At 40.3% G+C, this 25,606-nt stretch overlaps 1 protein-coding gene across 2 annotated transcripts in view; it reads right to left on the minus strand.

The window, feature by feature from the left end:
* Positions 1-25,063, minus strand: part of EPHA3 (EPH receptor A3) — a 214,899-nt gene extending 189,836 nt beyond the window's left edge. The window contains exons 1-2 of one of the 2 annotated variants that reach the window (XM_035116806.3): positions 24,706-25,063; positions 1,484-1,548 (exon numbers count right to left, since the gene is read on the minus strand). In XM_035116806.3, coding sequence (XP_034972697.2) covers positions 1,484-1,548; positions 24,706-24,805 — 165 coding nt within the window. In that variant the 5' untranslated portion in view covers positions 24,806-25,063. The remainder of the gene's footprint in view (positions 1-1,483; positions 1,549-24,705) is intronic. The other variant, XM_035116807.3, reaches the window with a different exon arrangement.
* Between the last annotated feature and the right edge of the window lie 543 nt (positions 25,064-25,606).

Genomic DNA, 25,606 nt, shown 5'->3' on the forward strand with positions numbered 1-25,606 from the left:
CTTTGAACGTGTAAACATCAGAGGAAGACCATGGTCCGTGATGGGTCCTGTGATCTCCACTTTCCCAACTCATGTATCATAAAGGTAAAGGGACCCCAAGTCTGGGGTTGCGGCGCTCATCTCACGTTACTGGCCGAGGGAGCTGGCGTACAGCTTCCAGTTCATGTGGCCAGCATGACAAAGCCGCTTCTGGCGAACCAGAGCAGCGCACGGAAACGCTGTTTACCTTCCCGCTGTAGCGGTACCTATTTATCTACTTGCACTTTTATGTGCTTTCAAACTGCTAGGTTGGCAGGAGCTGGGACCAAACAACGGGAGCTCACCCCGTCACAGGGATTCGAACCACCAACCTTCTGATCGGCAAGCCCTAGGCTCTGTGGTTTAACCCACAGTGCCACCCGCGTCCCACAGCACCACCCATGTCCCACAGCGCCATCCTTGTCCCACAGCACCACCCGCTGTGGATCATAGCCTGCCTCCAATGTCCCCCACCCCATGGAAAGCCTATAAACGTCCACACAGTAATTTCAGCATCAAATGTGGAAGTATCCAGCGGTTTGTTGGTTTGTTTTTAAATACATATCCTGTAGACAATTGCAAAACAAAAGCTACAGTAACCATTTATGCAAAGTGTTGATAGTGCAGAAAGGTGCATTTATGCTTGAATCATATTTTAAATACACAGTCTCTCTCTCTCTCTCTCTCTCTCTCTCTCTCTCTCTCTCTCTATCTCTCTCTCTCTGTGTGTGTGTGTGTGTACATGTATATATACCTTAATGTTCATGCTTTAAAACAGGGTGGGGAATCTCAAGCCCAGGTGCCAAATTTGTCTATCCAGATCTTGCAATCTGGCTTTCCAGGCTCTCCCTAGATCAGGGGTTGTCAACCTGGTCCCTACTGCCCACTAGTGGGCGTTTCAGGATTCTAGGTGGGCGCTAGGGGGTTCTACGGCACAAGCTGAATCCTCCTTCCATTGAGCACTGGTGGGTGGTAAGGAAATTTTACCATCAGGAAAGATGCATTAGTGGGCAGTAGGTATAAAAAGGTTGACTACCCCTGCCCTAGACAATAGCTGGACCCCAAGCCAGACTCTTCATAATCTCTGCTCCTCATGGGGTTTTGCCTGGCTGGATTGTGTCCTTGAACTGTGAGGTCTCTTACTTGCCTGGACTGAAAGATGTGTGAGTAGAAACCTCTGAGTTTTGCCTGGCTGGAATGTGGCCTCATGTACAAAGGTAACAGTCGCATCCATTGAGCCACCCATTTTTGCCTGTGGTGTGCAACCCCCAGGTGGCCCCCAATGAGGAAATGTAGCCCTGGACCTGAACACGCCCCCCCCCACCTCTGTCTTAAGAAGTGGAATGCATTTTGAAGCAGAAGCAAGAAATAGCACAAACTACAGCTTGTGAGTCTTCTCTCTGGTCTGGTGTTCTCTGATGACGAATAAAATAGTTAAGCAGCTCCATTGCACTCATCAACTCACCCCATGTGATGGATATGAGATCCAGCCCAGCTCTCCTTGAATTGCTTTCGAATCCAGAAGATTAACTGCAAAAAGAAGACAAAATGAAGAGGAATGAGCTTGTTTACCTCTGCTTGATTTTTTAAAAAAATCAGAATAAATCATTCAAACCTCTGAAAGGTTGACGTAACATACACATTAAAATGGGCAAGAAAATCAGATGTTACAAGTTAGCCTATTCCCCCCCCCAAAAAATAAAACCAGCAGAATTTATATATATATATAAAAATAATATATTAACATTCATGTCAAATTTTAGCTGGTACCAGAAGCAGTACGGTGAAGGTGCCTGCCTGCCTGCCTGCCATCAGCTGGAAAGGAGTTCCAAAGTCTAGGTGCTGCGACATTGAAGGATCAATTCCTTGAAAGTACAGAACGAACAATATGAGGCAATTGTAAAAGTGTCTGTTCCACAGAGTAAGGTAACTGAGCGGGCACACGCAGGGCTTTTTTCAGCCGGAACTCTCTGGAACGCAGTTCTGGCACCTCTCAGGTGGATGCCATGGCCATTAGTTCATTGTGAGTTCCAGCACCTCTTTTTCTACAAAAATAGCACTGGGTGACATAAGGCAATCCTTCAAGCAAACTGGTCCTTCTACAACAGGGCTGGAGAATCTGTGGTCCTCTAGATGTTGCTGGACTATAACTTCCATCATTCCAATCATTTGTCTATGCTGGCCAACGCTTATGGGAGCTGGAAGTAAAGGATATCTTTAAGCCGAATACGTTCCTCCACTCCTGGTCCTCAAGTAGCTTCCTCTTACAAAGGAACTGGTTCGTTTGGGTTAAAATGTTCAGAGATACAGAAAAAGCAAATGTAAAGTGATTTGTATAGTAATTAAATCTGATTCTGGGCTTTGCCTTTTCTAGACAATTCATTAGACTTTTCTTGAACTGCCAGAGACAAAACAAAGCAATGGAACCATCTCCAAATTAATGATAGCAGGAATCTAAAATAAAAGAGTTATTAACACCTTTATACCCTCCAGATTTTTTCTCTCTCTCTCTCTCCACATAACATGTCTGAAACTTGACTCAGTGAGCACAAAATTAAAAATACAGAAGTGAAAGGTGCAACAATATTCAGATTGTAGTTTAAAAGGAAGCTTACATTTTTGCAAATGTAAAGTGATTTGTATAGTCATTAGATCTGATTCTGGGCTTTGCCTTTTCTAGACAATTCATTAGACTTTTCTTGAACTGCTAGGCGATATATGAATTGTTTTAAAACTAAAACTTCAAGCATCATTTTGAAACATGACTTTTCTCTTTCCAGATAACCTCGAGCTTTTTAAGCAGGCTTCTAATCTACCGGCAGCAAAGACCAGATCTGGCATTTTGATGCATGTTTGAAATGTAAATTGCAAATTCAATTAAGTACATTTTGAAACTCTGAAATTGATGTTGAAAACAGATTCAGTAAAATCTACCTTTTGACAGTGCCCCCACCCCACCCCCCACAATGTGTCTGCTCTTTCTCACAATAAACATATTGATCTGATTGCTGTTGAATGATCAGATGATTCCATAAAGTGCCTGTTCATTTTTCAACAGAAAGTAGCATTAACTGCATCAATATTACAGTAGCAGGGGGCAGATCATTATGATAGTTTCCAGATTGGCACAAATAAAAAAGAATTCTTAATATATAAGTAAGAATACTGCATCTTGTAACACAAGGCTTTAAGGTTCTCATCTAATATTCAAGATGTGGTGCCAAGATTTGGGGGTTTCCTAGGTATATATATTTTTCTTTTGGCACAGTGAGTATAATCTGAAAGACATATCTCCTTCTACAGCAGTTGAATCATTAGGTTTTTTGTTTTTTTTAAAAAAGTTCTATCCTAAGTTACCAGTTAGTAAATGTCAAATTAAAAATGGGATTTCCTTCAATGCTACATAGTTTTGAAAATTAATATTTTATTTCTTTTATCTTTTTTCAGTTTTTAAAAACACAACGAACAAATGCAATGTAACTGGAAGATGCTAAAGCCCTATACTAAAAGAAGGTGGAAATGTTAAATATATTCTGATTTGTACAACAGTCAGTTTTCAGTTGAGACCTTCTGATGCACGGGGGTGGGTGGGCACTTTCAAAGACTCTCAAGATAGGTTTCAAAGGTTAGAAACCCTTTAAATAAATAAATAAAATGTCAAGTGTTTGTTTTATCAAAACGAAAAGAACATAACTTTTACTGTCCACTTATAGCTGTTATGTTAAGGAGGAAGCTGCGTTGACCTGATCGAGTGCCTTTTTAAAGAGGGTCTGTGTATTTAAAGTATTCTATAGTTAGCTTTGATATTCTTAGGAGGTGGGAAAGGGTTTTCACTACTGGGGGAGAAATTACACTAAAAATATGACTTGAGCAAAAGGACCAAATTCTCTCTCTCTCTCTCTCTCTCTCTCTCTCTCTCTCTCTCTCTCTCTCTCTCTCTCTCATTAAATAGCAGCTCAGTTAATTAATCTCTCCCAGTAACATTTCAGAATTGAAATGTTTTGCTCCATAAAAACATTCCCATGAGCTACGCCTTGTGTTTGTGTCAAGGAATCTGAGCATTCCATTCCTATCACCTTCCATAAAACTTAACACACAAGCATCTCAGCAGTACAATTAGATTACCTTTCCCCTGCCCCAACCTCAGTGGAGTCTTCAAAGGCACGTAAGAGCAAATGATGGATATAAATGGACACAGTGTCACAACATGATCCATCGCATTAGGGATCCGCGGAAAAGGCTATTCGCCTTCTCACAAAGTTTAATGACAACAATGGATTAACTAGAAAATGATGTAGCTTAAGCATTTGTTGGCTAAACAAACATTTTTATAAGCAATTAATACTGGGTTGGGAGAAATTACAAATGACATATTACAGAAAGGCTATTGACCCATGTAATTAAATATTTTGATAACTTTGATTGTTTTCATTACATGGAGAAAGTCACGATGGGAATCTGCAAAAATTTAACAGCTTCATGCATCTCTAACAAGGAAATAATTATATAAAATTCATAATTATAATTTGGTTATTTGGATTATGGTAATTATGTGTTTGTTTTTAATGGATATGCTATGTATGTATACATATATAAAAATAGTTTTGATTCTATTATTGTTTAATTGTTCTTTTAATTATTGTCTCTCCCCCTCCCACATATTTTTAGCTATTCTTATTTTATCTGTAAGCTGCCTTGAATCCCTGTCAGGGAAGAAGGTGTGGTATAAATAAGTAATAATAATAAATACTTTCATTAGTTTTCACAGTATTGGGCTATAATGGAAGAGCAAATTCCCCTTTAAAATTTGTCCAGCCAACTTAAAAAAAAATTATCATTACAAAAAATTATCAATTTTTAGAATATTCTGTGAATATCTAGAAAACTGAACTTTGAAAACCTGTAGAACACTGACAGTGTAACTTTATACACAACGATACAGAAGTTCCACCGAGTTCAAAGGTGCTTATTCCTAGGTAAATGGGTATAGGATTGCTCAGTTAACAGAAACATCTGAAATAGCAAAAGTTTTAGATTTCTTGCTCAAAAGGCACCCTTAAACAGTTAAGGTATTTCCACACCAGACAGAAGGCTAAAACGTCGGATGTGCAAACTTCAAGAGAAGCATGAATATTGAAGACGTTTGAAAATAGATCTCCAGCGACAGCCATACACTTGCAAAATGCAGGCTGTATCTACTAGTATAAATATAAAACACGGTGATCTAAAAACTTTCCAAGTAGCTAGCAGGATTGCTAGATTCAGGTTTTGTTGAATCTTCCAACGAGTGGCATTTCTACTGTTAGTGCTTTTTAACTTGCCTGTTGAGTGAAAACAACCGATAAAAAATTAAAGCGGGTAGGCTCACTTGATGCAGGAATAATGCAGCAGAACGGAATAATACAGCAGAACGTAACGGCCAAAGTTCAAGCACAGGACTCAACGGGTTCACAAGAGAGCCCTACACAAAGGAATAAAAGTGCAGTCCATGTACTTACATGAGAGCAAGTCCCTGGGAAATCAGTGGGGCTTAATTCTAAATAAAAACATGCGTGGGATTGGGCTGCACGATTTACAAATCCCAGGATGAAAATAACGTGGCTTTCTTCCCATTTTACAAAATAATCGGTTTGCCCACAGCACAGCACGCCATCCCTATTTATGGCCCATTGCACCATACCAGCAACAACACTGCCTATTATTAACGTGTTCTTTCCTAAGAGTTCTGCTTCCAGCATGGCTACTGCGGCCTCTGCAGTAGCCAACTTCACAATTTAGGAGAACCCACAATGAGATGCCTCCGTCCAGGTTGATTCCATGTTTATAAAGATGAGTCTCATTTTGGAACTTGAAATAGTAGCACAGCTCACACATGGCTAGAAACCTGTTTAAGCTATTTGTGGCATTTACGTCGAACGCACACTATAAACAAGAGCTCCGCTGTTGGGGATTGCTAACCAGTAAGCAAAGGAGTTTTGCCACTGATAGCTGACTGGAAATCTACAGCCATTTCTGAGTTGTATTTACTAAGGCTGACATTCAATGATTCGCACGCAATGGCACAACAGATTTCTACTTGAATACTTGACTTCCACTTCCTTTCCATTCTCTATAGTCTTGGGGTGCATCCAACATCTGTTCCCCAACCCTCCAGAGTAAATTTGGATGTAAAAAGGTAAAGGTAAAGGGACCCCTGACCATTAAGTCCAGTCATGACCGACTCTGGGGTTGTGCGCTCATCTTGCATTATTGGCTGAGGGAGCCGGTGTACAGCTTCCAGGTCATGTGGCCAGCATGACTAAACCGCTTCTGGCAAACCAGAGCAGCTCACGGAAACGCCGTTTACCTTCCCGCTGTAGTGGTCCCTATTTATCTACTTGCACTTTGATGTGCTTTCGAACTGCTAGGTTGGCAGGTTATAAGGTTGGACAGAGGCTATAAGGAAAAGGAAAAGAAATGGATGTTCCATTGCATGAGCAAAGCTCTTTTTACACTACACTGGGTGTTACCTTGAATGAACTGGGAATAGCTTCAGAGAGCTTTGTAGAACTGCAGTATCAGAATGTAAAAAGAGGGAAGCCCAGGGCTAGTCAAGGTGGACTCCCATCCACCCCACCTGGCATAACCAGTGGTCAAGGATGATGGGAGTTGGACTTAGGGATGGGAGTCCATAGCTGCCAAGTTATCCCCCTTTTTAAGGGATTTTCCCTTATGCTGAATAGGCTTCCTCGTGAGAAAAGGGAAAACTTGGCAGCTATGGATGGGAGAGGAAATTGATTCAGTTTGTATTTAAAGATGAACCTATCTAATCAACACTTTTGAAAAACAGCAAGAGAACCCAAACAAAGCCATCCTTCGGAGTTTAGATTTCTCCCATTTTTATAGTTCTCCATCTGAGTAATGTTTACAAAAGTGCATATAAAAACAAAAATAACCCACTAAAATGTTTCTGCAGTGCACTTCCAAGAAGCAAGCAAGAGAACACAAGGCAACATGTTAAAATGCTTTATGTATTTTGCACAAAACAAAAAACACAACACACACAAACAGGGCATAGTAATAGGGAGTTTAACCCTTCCTTGTGCTGATTTCACAATGACAATCGCCCCCTTCCTGAAGCTGATGTTTCTGCCCCTCGCTGCTTCCTTACCATAGCATAAATAGATTCTACAGATGATTCTGGTGATATACATGATTGTCTTTCGTGGGACTTTGTGAGTATGACTTTGTAGACCCTAAATCCAGTAAGAAGTCCAACATGAATAAAATAATTACATGATCTTCAGTGCAATCCTATGTTTGTCAATTTGGAAGCCACAGTTTACTCTAAGTAAATGGGTACAGTATTGCAGCCTTATTGTGTAATTCAGAAACATTTAATCTCTGAAAACAAATATTTTCTCCCATTCTCTTCCTTTATGATTTAAATGAAGAAAACTCTTTAACTCAACTTTTTTGATAAACGGTCATACTGCAGTTAAAATGTACTGTATTTCAAGATGTAGATTTCAACATCTCATTTTTTAATAAAATAGGATTTCATTTTCAAACAGGATTCTTTTTAAAAAAGACACTCTAACTGGAGCAGAATAGGAGGAGAGAGAAATCTAAATGAGTAAAAGTAAAACCATTCTTGTTTTAAGCAAATTCTTTCTAAAGATAATCTTTTAAACTGTGCAGTGCAACACAAGAACAACAACATTTAGAATGCTTTTTAGTGAGCAAAACAAACAAACACAAAATGATCACTAAGATGATTTTTTTTTTAATTTTCAAACACTTTCTACAAAATGCAGAGGGAGGTGCAACGCTTCTTAGGTTTCTTTCGTTAAGCAGCTAGCTGCTAATTTGGAAGCAAAATCGCTTATGGAAAAAAATGCTAACAAAAAGGAAAAAGTGAGTTTTGCAATCCAAGGCAAAAAAATAAAAATAAAATGAAGACACCCATAATTGAAAGATGTCATGCAAATCTGGGAAGCCCAGAAGGCACTTTGAGGCAGAAATCCAGCCAAGCTTTGGTTTTGGGGTGGGACAACGTGGAGACTACTCACAAGCTGATATACATTTGTAGACCGCATGGCCCAGCTTGCACCCAGTTTCTTTCATGCAGTCGCTGAATGTATGCAACCCAAGCTGAGCGAATGGTCCATTAAAGGTGACTTGCTACTAAAATACATATAAGAGAGCTGGAGATTCTGCTAGTCACAGCTGCACCGACACTGCAAGTTGTTTTAAAAAGAAAAAATACAACCACAAAGAGACAGATTTGGATTCTGAAGACATGTCTCTCTTCCATCATTCCTAGCCACCCACCAAGAACCAGCTACACTAGCCATATATATAAAATAGACGTAAGCCATTATCCTGAATGATGGTGCCACAGAAACTCTCACAGTTTCACACCACACATTTCATCATGCAGGTACAGCTAGTTTTCTGCAGCACTGAACTGCCACCTTTTGCAAGCTGACAGTAGACTGCAGTCTCTGGGCTCCACCGTTTAGCACAGAACAAAACAGATTTTCATGTAATTTATTCATTATGAGCAACACAGCATGGACCATAATCCATCAACACATGGCCAAAGGATTTCTGCTGAGTTCAACCATCCTTCTCCATGTCCCCATCTTTGTTTCCTTCCCAACTAACCACATTGCAGGGCATATTTCAGTTCAGGCTGCCTTCCCAACATCCTGGATTAATACGGACATCCCATATTTTAAGAAGACCACAGATCCACTGCCTTGCTGTTGAAATTAGAACCGGTAATTCAAATGTCAGAGGGTGCAGAAAATGACATGTTCCTCACCGTGTAAAATTTTGATGGCTCTTAATTCACTGACAGCAGAATGTGAAACGGCCTGTTGTCATGGGCCCCGGACTATATTAAACAGATTCTGGGAACATGAAGTACTTTGATGGCACTGAGATGCTTCTCGCCTGCTTGTCTTAAATGAGCGGGGTGGAGGGAGGGATGAATCCTATTTGATTTCACTGAAAATGCATAAATCAGACAACGATGCCACAATAAAACTGTTTACTTCCTTCATAGCTTGGAACGAAACTAATTTGCAATGAGAGCTACATAGCCTCTCTGAATATAAGGAAGCAACCCTGCGGAAACCCAGGCATTGAGCCCAAATGCAACAATTTTAACTAAAATGAGAAATGGCTTGCCTCTTCAGCAGTGACTGCAAGGAAAAGCTCTGAAGAAGCCTATTACCAAAATGCATCAATTCTATCCAGTGTGTCTCAGTGACACAGATCATGCACAATCCTAGCAACAGCTACACAAGCAAAAGCAAATTATTCCTCTCTTCATTCTCGCCACATATTCCTTATTGCTTGGGATATGTAAGAATGCAAATGGAAAATAGTTTTAATTCAGGAGCCTTTTAAATGGCCTCTTGCAGAGGACATAAGATGTGATGGGGCACACACATACCCAAAAGAAACCAAGTAATCTGATAAGGGAGTGTTCACATTACCACATTAGAGCACAGTGAAGTTGCTGCTTTTTCGGTGCATTTCACAGCTCTCAGCCCCATTCTAGTTGTTCACATCAGCATGGCTTCAGGAGAGTCAGATTCATTTCTGCCAAGGGACATTGATGGGCAGGGATGTCTTTAACCCTGCACAAAGGTATTCACACTTTGGCTGGAGATGAATTAGGAATGGTTTAAGGCAGGCATCCCCAAACTTTGGCCCTCCAGATGTTTTGGACTACAGTTCCCATCTTCCCCAACCACTGGTCCTGTTAGCTAGGGATCATGGGAGTTGTAGACCAAAACATCTGGAGGGCCAAAGTTTGGGGATGCCTGGTTTAAGGACTTCCAATCAGTGTGAAGCTAGTTTGAAAAACAACACACAAACAATGATATTTAATTTTAAGTACAGGATACCTATGCAATTTGGATAACACCATGTGAACATGGATTAAAAGCCCAGTACAGGAGATGCACCGAGTACACAGTAAATTTAGTGTGAACACAGTCTAAGTTCATTATACAACAAAGTTAAGAAGTACTTATGAACTTAGCTATAATTTGTGTTCAAATCCAAAGCCACCATCAGGGAATTGCAAGGACCTGATTAAACTGATACATTTTGTTTTACAGAAATGCCTTTCACTGCATGCAATGTCAACATGTTGTGCAAAACTGACTTTGCTTCACACATGCCACTCTGATCTGTTACTTTGGTGACAATTATTATTTTTATTTACTGACCCTGTTGCTGGTTTATGTTAGTATCAGTTGGTAGAGCACGAGACTCTTAATCTCAGGGTTACAGCTTTGGAGACCTATGTGGGGCAAAATATTCCTGCATGGCGGGGGTTGGACTAGATGACCCTCGTGGTCCCTTCAACTTAAATGATTCTATTTTATTTTATTCATGAGCCCTAATATCTATTAATTATTAACTGCCTATTGATCAGAGGAAAAGATGACAGTCAATTAGCATAACAAGTTGCACATATTTGCAAAAGGGTTAACCCATACACTTCTTGTCTTCCTTTTGGGCATCTTTAAAACTCACTTGCCATGCCTCGTTCCCTGATCCAGAAAGCACATGCCTACCAGCGTCCTATATCAGCTGTTGTTCCTTTTAATGAACTATCCTGCAGGCTAACATCAAATCCACAAGGAGAACAGTTCAAACTTACTGCAGTGCATTAGTGTGCCATTGCCTATGAAAATAGCTGACCTGCATCTGTTAGAGGCTGATACTGTTCCAAGGCCTCCTCCCTTCATCTTCTCGCGCAGGAGGAACAGCTTTAACTCAATGAACCCATTGCCTTTCTCCTCAGGAGACGCAACTGGTGGATATAACCTGGACAGTGAACTCTCCATACACTAATATAGCCTTGCAAAACTGGGCGGACATCATTGAGAATTTGAGTACACCACAACAAAGCCAAAAAGTCCTGCTGCAGCAGTGGCTCACACAAAATGAGATAAGCATGTCGGAAATGTAAGCAAGTCATCATTTTTCACTACCAATGTTGCATTGCCTCGCAATAGTGTTGCCAGATGGTCCTTTTTCCCTAAGAGCCACCTCTTACTCAGGAACACCCCAGTCCCATTAAACATGAGTGTCTTTTCCTTCTAAGTCTCTATAGCGTTAACAGATGTTCCTTAATTCAGGCACTCCAAGGGCGAGGTGCTCCTTTAAAAAAAAAAAGTGACCGTAGCAAAGTAAAAGAGGGGGGGGGGAGTAGCCACATTTTCTAGTAACAGAACATAGAATGCCTAGATTGAGATGTTAAGGGAAAAGAAATCCCTTCTGTATTTAGACCTTGGCACCACATGGCTGGATCTGGGTGCTCTCAGTTCAGCAAAGCACGAAATCCTTCTCCACCAAACTGCGCAATCTTATTTCCAAACAGCTAGATAGGAGCAATCTCCTTCCTCGCTAAGATATAAGGCACCAGCTGCTGGAACAGCAGAATCCGCTGGAACACTAACTGCAGAAAGAATGAAGAGTTTCAGCGAATTTTTCCCCACCACACCTGTTGCCTTTATTTCAACACTTCACCTGCTCTCCCACTCTGCTCCCCCCCCCTCTTCTCCCATTTATGAGAAAATATTTTCATGGCTCTGCTTAATCAAAGTCAGGATAATTTCTTGGCAAACCTGAAATCCAGAAATCCAGCACTGCTTTCAAACACTTTAATTAATGGAGGGGGGAGGTGAACATTTGCCTAGCCACAACTAACAGTTCAATCCCAAGGCCAGCCTCAACCCCAAAGCAAGTCAAGCGGGAATGCATTTCATGCCAGAGACTTCAGTAAAGTAGATAGGTGCATTTTTTTCCAACCAGCCTAAGTAGCAGAAGTGAGGCATCTAAAGGCAACTTTACACACCAGAACCCAGTATTACTGCTTTCTTTTTAGGAAATGTATTTTTGTATCTATACAGACATTTCCAGCCATCCAATCTCAAATGTTCTGTGTTGGTATCAATACGCTTTAATAACAATAACAGCCATGCCAAATTGCCAAAGCTAAATGAATTATATAAATGCTTTGTCAAATCCTCTACCAGTGCCATCATGAATTCTCATCACCAAATATGTGGCTTATGAAGCTTCTGAATTAAGCTGGATTTCATTGATGACCGCAATTATTCTTTAAAAGTCCCACTTCATGTTACCTCTCATGTACTGTATGATTTCAGGTGGGGGATTAAATTCTTTATAAAACACTCAAGAGGTGTGTCCAGTGATAGGCATATGCAGTGTAAACCAAGCAAAACCAATGTACATGGTAAATTAATTTCAAAGGGTCTATCTACTCTGGGTACAAATTAGGCATATTTTTTAAAAAAAATCAGTCAAAATCACACACACACACACACACAACCCCATTTTGTACATAGCTTGCAGAATTTTAATTAGAGGGGCACTGAAAAGCATTTCATCTAATGGTACAGCCCAGTAATAGATATATCACAAAGGGCCTGTGCTCCCTTCTTGTGTCTCATGATCAGATACGCCAGCAGCTAAATAAAATAAAATAAAATAACTGCTCCCACAAATGGTTTACACACATGAGCAGCAAAATGGCAGGATTTCCAAATTCAGATGTAATCACAGCTTATCTGCTGTGAAAAGAAACATGTCAATGTTAACTACTTACATTCAAAATAAACACATCAATTTTTCCCTTGTAAGAAAAGACTCAGTTTAAATGTTTTCATGAGATAGTTTTTGAGGTTATTTATTTACCGATCTGGTGTATGGTTGCAAAAAACTTGTAGGGTACAATGTGGCTTAAAATTTAACAACTTTCTGACTTGTAAAATGTCTATCATGTATACATATAAGGTACTGTATATGCAAATTTAAAGGCTATTCAGTCAGACACCACAAATTGATGATTCTTCTTTCAATACCCAGTTAACTTCATAGACATGAATCTGAAGCAACAAACCTTCCAAATGAATGGTTTTAGCTACCCTAGCTTCAAAAGTAGTTAACAGGGGAATTCTACATAATTACTCATAAGTAAGCCCCATTGAATACCTTGGGACTTACTTCTAGGAAACAGAGTACAGTATAGGGTTGCAGTCTGGGACACTCAATGGCTCCTGGAAGAAACATTAGTTGTTGTTTTTGTTTTTTGTTTTTTGTTTTAACTTTTGTACTTGATCGCCTCTGACTTCATTGCAGAACTACACTGTCCTGTTAAATGTAGTCTAGCAGTTCAAATAGTAGTACAAGATGCTCTCCTGTTTTCTGCCAGTTCAGATTCCCTTATCTCCCCCCCACTCCCCCAGGGTATTTAATTGCCAGCATTACTATCCTGAGGAAGGCAACTGCACCGGAAACATGAGTGCAATTTGCATCCGATCCTACAGTTCACAGGGCAGAGTCCTCCTCCATGCAATCCTTTTTCAGGACATAAGAAGTGAACCCCAGAATTCTTAGAATGGGGCTACATTCACGAGACGTTCTCTGATCAAGCATTCTTTCTGCAAGATATTGATCTCAAGTTCTGAACACTGAGCATATCCAATGTGGACTACTTATACAGTTGCCATTTGGGGGCCGAGTTCTCATAGCTTAGGGCAGTGGTTTCTAACCCTGGGGTGCCTTATATGATGGTCAGGGGTGCCATGGGCAACACTGGCCTCTTTCCTTCCCTCCCTCCTCTGATGTCCTCTCGTGTCTCTGGCTCCCAAAGGCTTGTGTGCTTGTTTGTTGCAGCAGCCCTGGCTACAAGTTCCCCAGGTGAATGGTGGCTCTGGAGCTGGCCAGGGGGTGCTTCCCAGGCCCCATTGGGGCAGTGTCAGGAGGCATCTCTCTTTGCGGGTGGGGGGGCCAGCTCAGAGACCAGGGGCAGTGGCTAACCGGAGGACTCCCAAGGAGAGGGGAGAGGGGAGGAGCCTGAGGGAACTCTCTACTAGGGAGAGTGTTCAAAAATCAGTGAGGGGCTGCCATCTCTGTAGGCAAAGGTTGACATAACTGGGCTCCTGAGCCCCACTGGGGTTCTGCAGAAAGAATGAAGTTTGTCAAGGGAGCCGTGGACCCAAAAAGGTTGAAAACCTCTGACTTAGGGCTTCCACAGGGTGATGGAATAGGTCACGGATGTGGTTGAACTAAAACTCCCATCATCCCTGATCACTGAGCATGCTAGCTGGGCTCATAGGAGCAGGAATCTAAAAACATCTGGAGGGCCAGGGATTCCCTATCCCAGGAATGGATACTTAATAATGCCAAAGCAATGGAGGGAGAGAATGGAAGCCTAAGAAGTTGGGGGGGGGGTGGCTGGTCTTCTTAAAGCTCCATTGCTGAACATGGCAGTCTTAAATTTCTAGATGCCCATAGGAAGCTTTCTTCATCCAATGGAGTGGACTCTGGTCCAGAAAAGCTTAACCCATAATAAATCTGTTCCTTCTTTTAAGGTGCCACAAGACTCTGTCTTGCTACAACAGATGAATGCGAATACTCCTCTAGAAATTGTTTCGATGACATCAGTTCCAAACACCCTTTAAAAAAAAATCCAATCACTTTAGTAACTGCTTATGGTCTAATAATCAAATGACACTGTAGTGACTCATAATGTCCAGTAACAAGAGATGACGCATTGCAGGGGGATGAAAGTTTTTAATGCAAGTTTAACTTCTGCACAAAGCCTTGCACTGGTCTTTGCAAACCACCTACTCGGGAGTAGACCCATAGTACCCAGAGGATTCTACTCTGGAGACAATACAGATGGTGCATAATATCAAGCTTTTAATATTATTTTATGCCAATCACATATAACTGTGAAAAGTTATCCTAGCTCAAGACCACAAGCTACCAATTTTAGGCCTCGTCCAACATGTGACTCAAAACTGGATTAATAGATAAACAAATAAAAAGAACATTTCTGCTTGGCCTCAAAGCATTAATTCATGCATAACTAATTAAAAGGACAAGTGGCTAAATATTTCAGTGTGAACACAGGGAGAGGAAGCAATATGTTGATAGAATCAGAAATTTCCATTAAGTGTCATGTTGAGGAAAACAGGATGCTAATCCTAAATCCGGTTTTATTTTCCAACTTGCTGATGTCACCAAGAAGCTATTTTATTGTTGGACTGAATTTATGGAGGTAATTAATTCAGAACATGTGTGCTTTGCTGTTCGCAATTTAAAAAAAAAAGAAAGAAAGAAAAGAAACTGATTTGCCCCAGTTTAATTTTCTGCCTTTCCAAGCAAAATTTTATACACATTCTCTGTCAGTCTCCTCATGTGAAACAGACCAAGTACGATAAGATAAACATTAATGTTGGCTATTGCAGGCTTCCCCGCCCAGTTCGCCACGGCTCTGCAAATCATCCATCGCCTCCAGCCCCTTGTTGTCCCAAGACGGATTCATCATACTTCAGAACATGCCTCCTCCACTCCCTGAGAATCCAAAAAACAGTGTGTGAGCAATAGATCCCACTGCAAATTCGTTGGTTTCCCTCCAATGGTGAGCAGGTGTTCTCTGCCCTATTTCATTTCCTCCCTAAGTCAATAACACCCTAAAGGAAACTCTGGTGTCCCAAGGTGGCTGTTTCCTGACTGAGTCTTTCACCCATGTAGTTCATGAAACACTTGCGGGTGGTTCTGGCTGGACGCGTCCTTCAGCACGTCCAATCCTATCACCTGTGGAATGTTTCAGCCAGCGTAGGCGCCCAGTGGACAGGGGCTGGCGTGGGAACAAGGAGGGCGGCGCAATCCACACTGCTGATTTCCAGCAGTCAAAGGAGGGGCGCACAGCATGCAAACGAGAGTGGGAAGCATTATCATTTGGGTTCATATGCAATAGTCCGCCAGAGCAAGCCACACAAAGGCTGAAGGGTAAAGCACATACGCAGGCAGTTGGCTCAGGCCTTACTCCTGTTTAGAGTAGACCCACTGAAATCAATGGAACTCAAGCTAGCCATTGGTTCCAGCGGGTCTGCTCACTGCACACCCAAATAAGAACAAACAAAAATTAAAAGCAAATGTTGCCTACACAGTGCTCTCAAAAACAACAATTCCACCACAGATTCCATACATTAATATGTAGATGGGATTGTTTTTTTTAAAAAAAAAAATAGGATAGAGGCAAAAGCTGCAATGGTAGCTAAATCTTAAATATACGAATAAGCTAAAGGGCAGAAAGTTTTTAATGTTTCACTACGTGGGGAAAAATAGGTCTGAAAGCGCTTATGGTCCAAATTAAAAGGGAAGATTTTACTTTTTAATATGCTTGGAACAGAGGAGGAAGATTACAAAGATCTATAAATGCAAAATATTGTTTTTAAACAAAATGCTTGTGAAATAAAAGTGGCAAGACAGCGTATGAAGAAGATTGCAGTGAATTTAGTATAAAACCAGGAAGCACAAAACCAAACCATGGTTGAATATTTTGTTTTTTGAATGATAGAAAACATTTATGCAAAACCCTGCTGCAGCTCAGCTCACACCAAAAATATACTGAAAAGTAAGGCCTGAGAAAACTAAGCTGAAAGAAAAACTCAAGAGAGAGGAAGTGAAGATGTACATGGAGTTGTCAACTTGAAGATAGTCTGAAAAGAAGGGGGGAGCTGCTGTGGAGATCGTAACTCCACATATTTATCTTTTCCACAATGTCCTCAAAATATTATTTCATCTAACACTTCAGTTTAGACACCCAAAATTTCCTTTATTTTATTGGGGAACTACGAGCACAGGGTACGATCCTGGCTTCAATTGCCAAAAAATGTTTCTATGAAACTATTAAAAATGCAGAGATGTCATAGCTGCAGTATTAAATAAATATTATTATTTAGATGGGGTGGCAAAACTCTTTTTACCTCTGTGTGTCATGGCTCACAGCTGCAAAGCCTACGATTGCAAAGACTGAAAAGTACAAAGGCCTTTAAGACTTTCAAAAAAAATAATTATTGTAGGACTCTACATTTTTGGTTCCTTAGAATATTACGGGAAGTGCAGGCACACACAGGCACACACACACACACACACACACACACACACACACACTTAACTAACTACAGGGGAGGGCGGAATTACCTCACTTCCGCTAAAGCTAATTGAATAACATTTTTTAAAAAATTATACAAGTTCATATCTTAAAACAGAACCCACCTCCCCCCACAAAAAATACAGTTATAAGAAACTTTCAAAACTTGATTTTTAAAATCTAAACCAATAAATTACTTAGAATATTTGAGTGAACCAAATACGTAGAACCTTATTCTGTAAAACCCCTTTATTCCACGGTTGAACTACTTGTATATCTCCATCGCTGTTTGTGTGGCGTACTTTTATTCTTTTCCCCAATATTTTTTTCCACCAGATTAATGGGATTTTCTTCCTCACTCTGCCCATAACAGCAGGATATACAGTAGTTTACAAAAAAAGAGAGAAAAGTTGCCTAAAAGTTTCCCCTTATAGTGAAGCAGCCTGAATAATGTCTCCCCATGTTAAACAATTAATTTGGTGTGCTTTCATTAATCCTAAGCAAGGGCCTGGCAAGCTAGGCCTTTCTTCTTTTGTCACTCTCTCAACGATTCCTTTCAGGCACGATTATCTTTATTTCTATATCTTAATTTCTTTTAACCACCCAATCCACAACTGGCCAATTTCACAAGCAATCTGAAATACAAGAACTCCTAAATGCTTGCGGATTTCAGTCAATAGGATTTCAGGGCTATCAGTCTTTAATTAACCCAGGGCCACATTAAAATCTACTCATATATTCATACTTATGGTCTTTTTCATTTTACTCTATGCACATCTTTACAACTTAATATTTGGGAAGCAGAATGGGGAGTTTGTCTGGCCAAAGTATGGCAGTTTTAAAGGAACCCTGATTTAAGTGGGACAGTTAAGCATGCGCTAAAATCTCTCCCATTCCAAAACTACAGAAATAAATTAATGCTAACCGAATTGTTTCCGATTTAGAACTTATTACGTAATGCAAATAAATAAATGTGCTCTCCATTGAATTCTGTACATATTCATGTAACAGAATTATTATTCGTCCCACCCCTCTTGTGTAATACCTTTATAAAGTTTCTACTTAAGTATAACAAAGGAAATAGTTTAGGTCTCCTTTTCAGTGGAGCATTTTCTACCCTGCAATGTCATGATATCTGTTTCAAGCACGTTTTCATCACAGAACCTGGCAATTATAAATTTCAGCTATAAGCAATCTATGAAAACTTCCCATGAAAATAAGTCCGCACTTATAAAAGGTACGATATAACAATGATACTTGGAGCTAAAAAGATGCTTTGGATCAGGGCATGTGCTAAAACAACACACAAAATCTTGCAGCACCTTGCAACCCCTGCCACAAAAATATAATAATAATAATAATAATAAATAATAATAATAATAATAATAAATAATGCATCTTGTACACCAACACCCTAATTTTAACACATTTACGAAATCTACAGTCCTAACCCTACTCAGCCAGAAGTAAACTCCACTGAATTCAATAGCACTTACTTCCAAGTAGACATGGTTAGGACTGTGCTTTAAAAAGTCAGTCCCATTACTTCAGTGGTAAATCAACTCTAGATCAGCATTACTGTGAATGGGACTACACTAGAGTATAAAGTTTTAGTGTAATAGTGTGGTCTAAATCTCAAATGACAGAAAAAGGGAAGCAAGACTGCAATTCCTTACCTACCGGTAGTTTTCCTGGTAGTAAGCCCCATTAATTACAGCAGAACATATTGTGGAGAGATTATATATAAATGAATGTACTCTATATACGTGTTATATATATTAAAAAATTGTACCGTGTTTTAGAGTTTTTTAATTGAACAGACCAAGTACTCTGGAATTTTAGAACTTTCTATTAAAATGCTTTTGTTACCGACTTGCTCAACTCTCTCTCTCTCCCCCCTCCCCCCTCTTATTATAAACAAGTGAAAAAACTAAACAAAATCAAAGGACGGGCTGTTCTATAAATACACCGTCAAGCTGCGGAACCTAAGGAGTGCCTAGCTGGTGAACAGGAGTCTGAACTTTTTGAAACTTTGCCTGCCTTGCCTCTTACATTTGCTAACAGCTCTGCAGTGACCCTCGCTGGTGATCGAGTCCAGACTGCTGACAGAAAAATGAAGGAAAAACACCTGCATCTGAACTGCTAAACCTTTCATCCAAGGACGATTACACCAAACAAGAATGTTTATGCAATTTTCCATGAAGAAAAGTTGCAGGGTTGGAAGCAAGTATGCAAGACAGAAGCAATATTCTCCCCACACTGTATTATCCTGGGAGAACATTTTTTAAAAAATCCCAACATTTATGTCAAATACAAGTGCAAATATAACATTCAGTTTTGCCAGTCGTAGGGTTTTTTTTTTGTTTGTTCAAATGGCAGCCTACTTTTTGCATGTGTTTTTAATTTTCCTTTGTGTGTGTGTGTAGAAGAGGAAGCTTCCTATCATTAAAAACTGATCAGTTTCTGAAGTTGCATACTTGAAAAGTTGAAACATGCACCCTCGATTCTCTCATTATCTTTTCTCCCTGAATAGAAACACACTGCAATCGGCCTGAAACAAAGTTATCATCAGAATATTACGTTTTGGTTTCTTTAATATTTAACATATGTTCCAAACTTTTAAAAATGTCATTCTGCAGGATTGTAAAATTAAGTCAATGAATCAGCCTTAGGTTGGAAAATATTAAACTCCAAATGACCAAAAAAATAAAATAAAAATGTAGATCATTAAAATGTATCAGTGAAGTCTTGCAATCAGAAAAAAGACTCTGTACAGCATTTTAGTTCTACGAACATGGAGTTTTAAAAATGCCATGATGCACATTATAGAGCATTTACTTGTTTTGACTACATAAACAGGGGTTAAAACAGAGCAGCTCTGTATGATAAGGCAGCTGCACGAAAAACAGCCCTTTAAACCTCATCTTTATTTCCCTTTCAATTCCACCTTAAGATTCTGATAATTTATTTTTATTTTAAAGCAATTGTTGCTCACACAGACACTTGGAATCCCTGTTCTTAAAAGTGAGGTAGCTAAACTCAAAACACACCAGGAATTGTGTAAGTCAGGTTTTGCCATGTCACCACACCTAACTTCTCCTCGAGTCATCGTAAGCCCCTTTTATTCTGGAGAATTTAATAGCTGGGGTTAAACTGGCGTCAACGGGTCTTGGGGGGCGAGTGAGTAGATGGCGCTCCAGTTGGAATTTTAATCATGCTGAGCCCTCATGGATATTTGGCCTGTTATTTATGTGATTTTTTTAAAGCTTTATCTTCTCTGCTTTTTAAAAATTATCTTTGACCCAGCACCAAGCCTGAAGCATCTTGTGAGATAGAAGTGTAAGGACAAACAATCTACTGGCAAAATCCCTTGTGCAAAGTCCCCTTGAAATGAATGGACACTGATCTGAACGCTAACAAGCTTGTAAGATCATTAATGAACACTTGTGTTGCTCCCATTCACTTCCATGAGGCTTATGCTGAAAAACTTCCAAGAGGACTGTACCTTAAATAAATATATCACATTTATTGAAAACTGTTTCGTTCTAAGATAAAGTGTTCTGTTAAAATCCCTTTGCCATGACAATCTGGTTTGTTGGTTTGTTTAAAAAAACATATTGGAACATATACAAAACAGAACCTAAAACATGAATTCTGAACATAACTTATTAAGGCTCCCTTTAAACCAGGGAACGATGTCTTCCATCACCCTCTGGGTTTAGATATGGGGAAGATAGACAGGCAGACCAGGATTTCTATGAGCCATCTACTTGAAAATGCCGCAGCTGCTGACATCACTAAAAACTACATTCTTATTTATAAACACCAAGATAATGTTTATGGGGAAAAGTTGTCGTTTAACCACTGAACAAATGTTCTGATACGGTAAAAAGAAATGGCGAAGGCATTTAAGGAAAAACTCAACACACTGTAAACAGAGAGTCTGAAATAGTTCTAGCTGTTTACCAAAATGGAGCCTATTGGTAACCATGAACAGATGTACAATCTTGGTGTCTTTGGGGTAGTTGTGTTCATAAGAAATTCTTTATGTGAGATTTGAGAGGTTAAAAGACGTTTCCTGTCTGGACAGTCAAAATATTATTGAAGCAATTCAGGTTGTCAGTAAAAGCTTAAACAAATTTGCTGATAATCCTGTTAATGACCTAGGTCAAGTGTTAACTGTTGTGGGTTATAAAATAGTTAAATTAAGGCTGCTGGTACCCTAGGGCAAATAGTATCATTACAGAAATGGATTAGAAAAAAAAACTATTAAATTGCAGAATTATATCACTCTGTAGGTTCTCGATTCTACAAGAATAGTTCCAGAAGAAGTTCCAACACCTTCAACAAGAAAGTGGAGTCTTTTGTTAAAAAATAAAATTAAAATCTCTCCCTCAAACAGATAAAGTGGTGCCTTATGAAAATTCTAAGAGCACACTTTCAGGCTGAGATTTCAGGGCATATTAAAAAAACCTATTTAAATCTCAGCATGGAGCAAAATCCATTCATTATTCAGATGCTAATTCCTCCTGACATTTTCCTGTTACCGAATAGATGGCTCACACTTTACAGCTCTCATATGTGTGAGTGTAAATTTTTATATGTATTGTATATGATATATATGATTTTTTTTTTAATCCAACCAAGATTTCGTAAAGGTGTGCATCACTCCAGAAACACACACATACAACTCTATAATGGGTTATTTTTCAAAGAAATATCTTAGAAGAAAATTACCTAATTTATCACCTTTCTACTTAATTGGCGTTTCAGTGAGGACATACCAAGTGCCTGGGACCCGCTGCATACAGTAAATCCGAGTGAGCACAAAGCTATAGATGCAACCTACACTAGCCCTTTTATGCTAGATATAAAATGGCAAATAACTTTTTCCTGTGTATAATATTGCAACATGTAAAATGGGCCAAAAAAATAATATAATTGAAAGTATTACTTTAAAAGTCTAAACGCAAGCCAAAAACATACCAAAATCCCTGCTGCTATAGAAATGCCTTTGTTATTTTCCATGAGGTGAAATAAACTCCTGAATTCATAGTATGTTTTATCCAGCGCATTAAAAGAAACAAAAAAAAAACTTTGCTCTGTTTGTGCTATATAAGCCTGGAGTAAAACATATCAGAGACTCCAAACAGTGTCTCTTTGGACTGCTTCTGACAATTTAGACAACTTCATTGAATACATTTCATATTTCTCTGAAGATTCTGCAATGTGGTTTCAGTGGGTGAAGGGATATGATGGGTTAACTTAGTTATTAACAGGGCAATCCTGTACATTGCTCAGAAGTAAGCCCCACTATGTTCAATGGCGTTTATTCCCAAGTAAGTGGGCACAGGACTGCAACTTCAGTGTAGTTTCTAAACTATCCCTTTCAAGTGTGGCAGAAATGAACACTTTCTGAAACACTGAATTCTTAAATGGAACAGTATTTCAGACTTACAGAAGTAGCCTTTAAAAGTTCATTCCCTAAAAGCAATCTTGTTTTCAGAAATGCTCAGGGAAACTTTGTACGTCCAAGCAGCAACACAATTCATTGTTATTTCTCCTTCCAGTTTTTCCTTTTCAGTTTCTTATTACAAAGTTACAATTACAATTAAATTGTTGATCAATCTAAAACGGTGTTACTTCAAAGTTGGCTAGCTGAAACCAGTAAGTGATTTACAATAAAAATTAAAGATATAAGCAACTACTTGGGTCCGGCTTGTGATGAGCAGGGCGCGTGAGCCAGATTATGATACAGCAATAAATTTGTAGGATTTTAAAAAACACAAACAAACAACCAAATAAATAAAATAAGCACCACTTTGGGTGATGAAGTGTTTAAACAGCATCTTCTACACACAGCATAGGCTTCCAAATAAATGTATAGAAGATAACACATAACATTGTAAGACATGAGCGTTCAGATAACAGCTCTTGGTGCCTCAGCTGCAGTCTTAATACACAGTGTACTTTGCCAGCCAATGCCCTAGCAGCTTCACTGCTCTATTGACTGCATAACAACAGGACTGTGCACATTATCAATGAGTTCAACTGCTGAGAGCTGCACGCCACTCCAAACTGGCCTCCATTGATACTCATGCTTTATTAGCCAAAAAAGGAGTATAACAACAAGATTAATACCACAGTTTCTTATCAGTAACACATGTTCTACTAATTATTCTGCTATTCTATGATGTAACAACTATTTTTTTAAAAAACAAACCCAGTATATGCATTTGTGAAGGAGGTGATTTATTTTTCATTTAGAACAGGATATATTGAACCATTTCGTTTCTTTGATGTAAAAATCAGCTACATCTTCTAAATCTATTTCCCATAGCCAGTAAAAAAACAAAACAAATACCAGCAGCATTATTTGTTCAGTGAATTAAATATTCTTGCTTGCTAAACAAAATGATTGAAAATTGCTCAGTAAATAAAATCAACCAGGCAGGTGCAAGATTTGGCACAATTATTTCATACTAGAAGTTATTCTCATCCTTTGGACTTTTTAATTTTAAATAGAAGTAAATATACTTGAAGACTTTTGAATCAAAGGTTGACTGTTCACAGTGGTCTGACTTTACTGGTATTTGATGGTCTTGTTTTCTGACTCAACAAATGTTTTATCATGAAAAAGATTTAAGTTTATCCAGAAATATTTGTACATGGTGCTACTTATGAAACACAGGTGACTTTCAGGAGTGCTAGAAATTTATTATACCTGAAGTTTGTGATGCAAACAAATGCAATTAACCCATGGCTTTAAAATGGAGATTTCATTAAAAAACATTTATTTTAAGGATGTGGGCCGCCATCAACCCCCCCACACACAATTCTGTGTCACAATAAGATATGTTAATGAGCCCCTAAGGCTGCAAATCCTAGGGAGCTTACTTCCAAGTAGACACAACACAAGATCGCACTGCTTAACTTGCTTGCATCAGTTGATACACATGGAACCATCAAGGCAGCTACTGAATAAGAAATAAGAAGCCAAAGCAAATTCAACACGGCTTCACAAGCGTTGTGCTTTATAGATATACTGTACTGTACATTTCCATATATACTGGTTTTTCTTTCACCTCGAGGATGCGCATCTGTCTTAGCCACAAAACAGTTAGAACAATGCAAAAAAGCACCCCCTCCGCACAAGGTGTGAAGGCAGGCAAGCGCAGGGGGCTTCCCCGTCCGACTTTTTCCTGCATCCCTTTTATGCTAATAATCCGGCTCACACGCCCTGCTCACCATAAACCGGACCCAAGTAGGACCTTCGCCACTTTGTGACAGACAATCAAGCCGCCAGTCTGCTGACAGCTGCTGCTAGATGCAAGGATCCTGCCTCCACCTGCAGTCTCACCCTAGCGCCAGGTCACTGCCACTCCCGGGGAGGTAGGTGTCACCATCTCATACACCCCAACCACCGTCCGCCAGCGACAGCCCCTTCTAACTTTGCCTCGCCACTGCGCGTCCGTCGTGGCCAGCAATGCGCCCTGGCGTCCTTATCCAGAGAGCGGCTTCCAATATTGGGGGGTCCTATCCCCAAACATATATAAGGCTGTGGAAAATAAATAAATGCCTAAGGTGAACCTGCTGCCCTGGGGGAAAAGACCAGGAGAGCCATGGACCAGGTTTCCAGCCACGGGATCCAGGGAAGTTCAGGCACTCCCCCGGCTCCTCTCGAGGATGCGCCCTGCCCGGCTTACCTTCGTTGGTGGGATGGAGGTTCAGATCCGCCCAGCAGCGGAGAGCAGATCCGAAGAGCAGCTGCAGGAGGAGGAGGAGGAGGGCGCCGTGACAATCCATGTTGCTGGTGCAGAGGGCAGCGCGAGCTGCATATCTCCCTGAAGCATGCCACTGATGTGAGCGCTCCGATCGCAGGAGAAGTTACCATGCTCCGCTCGCAGGCTGATGTCAAGTTTGACACTGGAGATAAGGAGGAGTCTGCAGAGCTGGCCCGGGCGGACGGAGCCTCGCCGAGAGGCCCGACGGGTCCTAGCGCACGCACGCACAAAGGGGGGGGGAGCACGAGGGAGGGAGTCACGGAAATGGTCTTTTCTGCGCGGATCGAGGAAGGGACCGAGGAGGAGGAGGTGGTGGTGGTGGAGGTGGAGATGGAGAGGAGGAGGAGGCGGAGCAATCTTCTCCAGAAGAAAGTAGGTGGCGTGCAGGAGCCCAAGGCAGCTCGGCTCAGAAGCACGCTGGATCTGCCGGTAGATTTGCAAGTTAGCGAGAGCAACGGCGAAACGTATTTCCTCAGTTCAGTGGGGCTGCAGGAATGAAAGAGAAGGGCGCCAAACGCACCGGCTCGGTTCTCGTATATTGGAAAACAATTAATCCCTGGGCTCGGGATATGCTCAGAGGACCCTTGTTCTTTCATGCTAACCGTGTGCCTTTTTGCGCCTGGTTCTTATTTGGGTTCTCTTTTGGGGGGGGGTTGGAGTTTTGGGTTTTGGTTTTTGCAAAGAAGGAAGAAGTAGATCCAAAAAGTCTGGAGTCTGCCCAGCCTTGCGCGCTCGCATTTATTTATTTTCCATTTTAAGCGCGCTTAGGGCGCTCTCTTTCCTTAGCAGGGGAAAGCGAGCGGCTCTTTTGATCAAGCCGTCA

Source organism: Zootoca vivipara, chromosome 4, assembly GCF_965207765.1.
Source record: "Zootoca vivipara chromosome 4, rZooViv2.hap1.1, whole genome shotgun sequence".
In the NCBI taxonomy this organism is placed as follows: domain Eukaryota; kingdom Metazoa; phylum Chordata; class Lepidosauria; order Squamata; family Lacertidae; genus Zootoca; species Zootoca vivipara.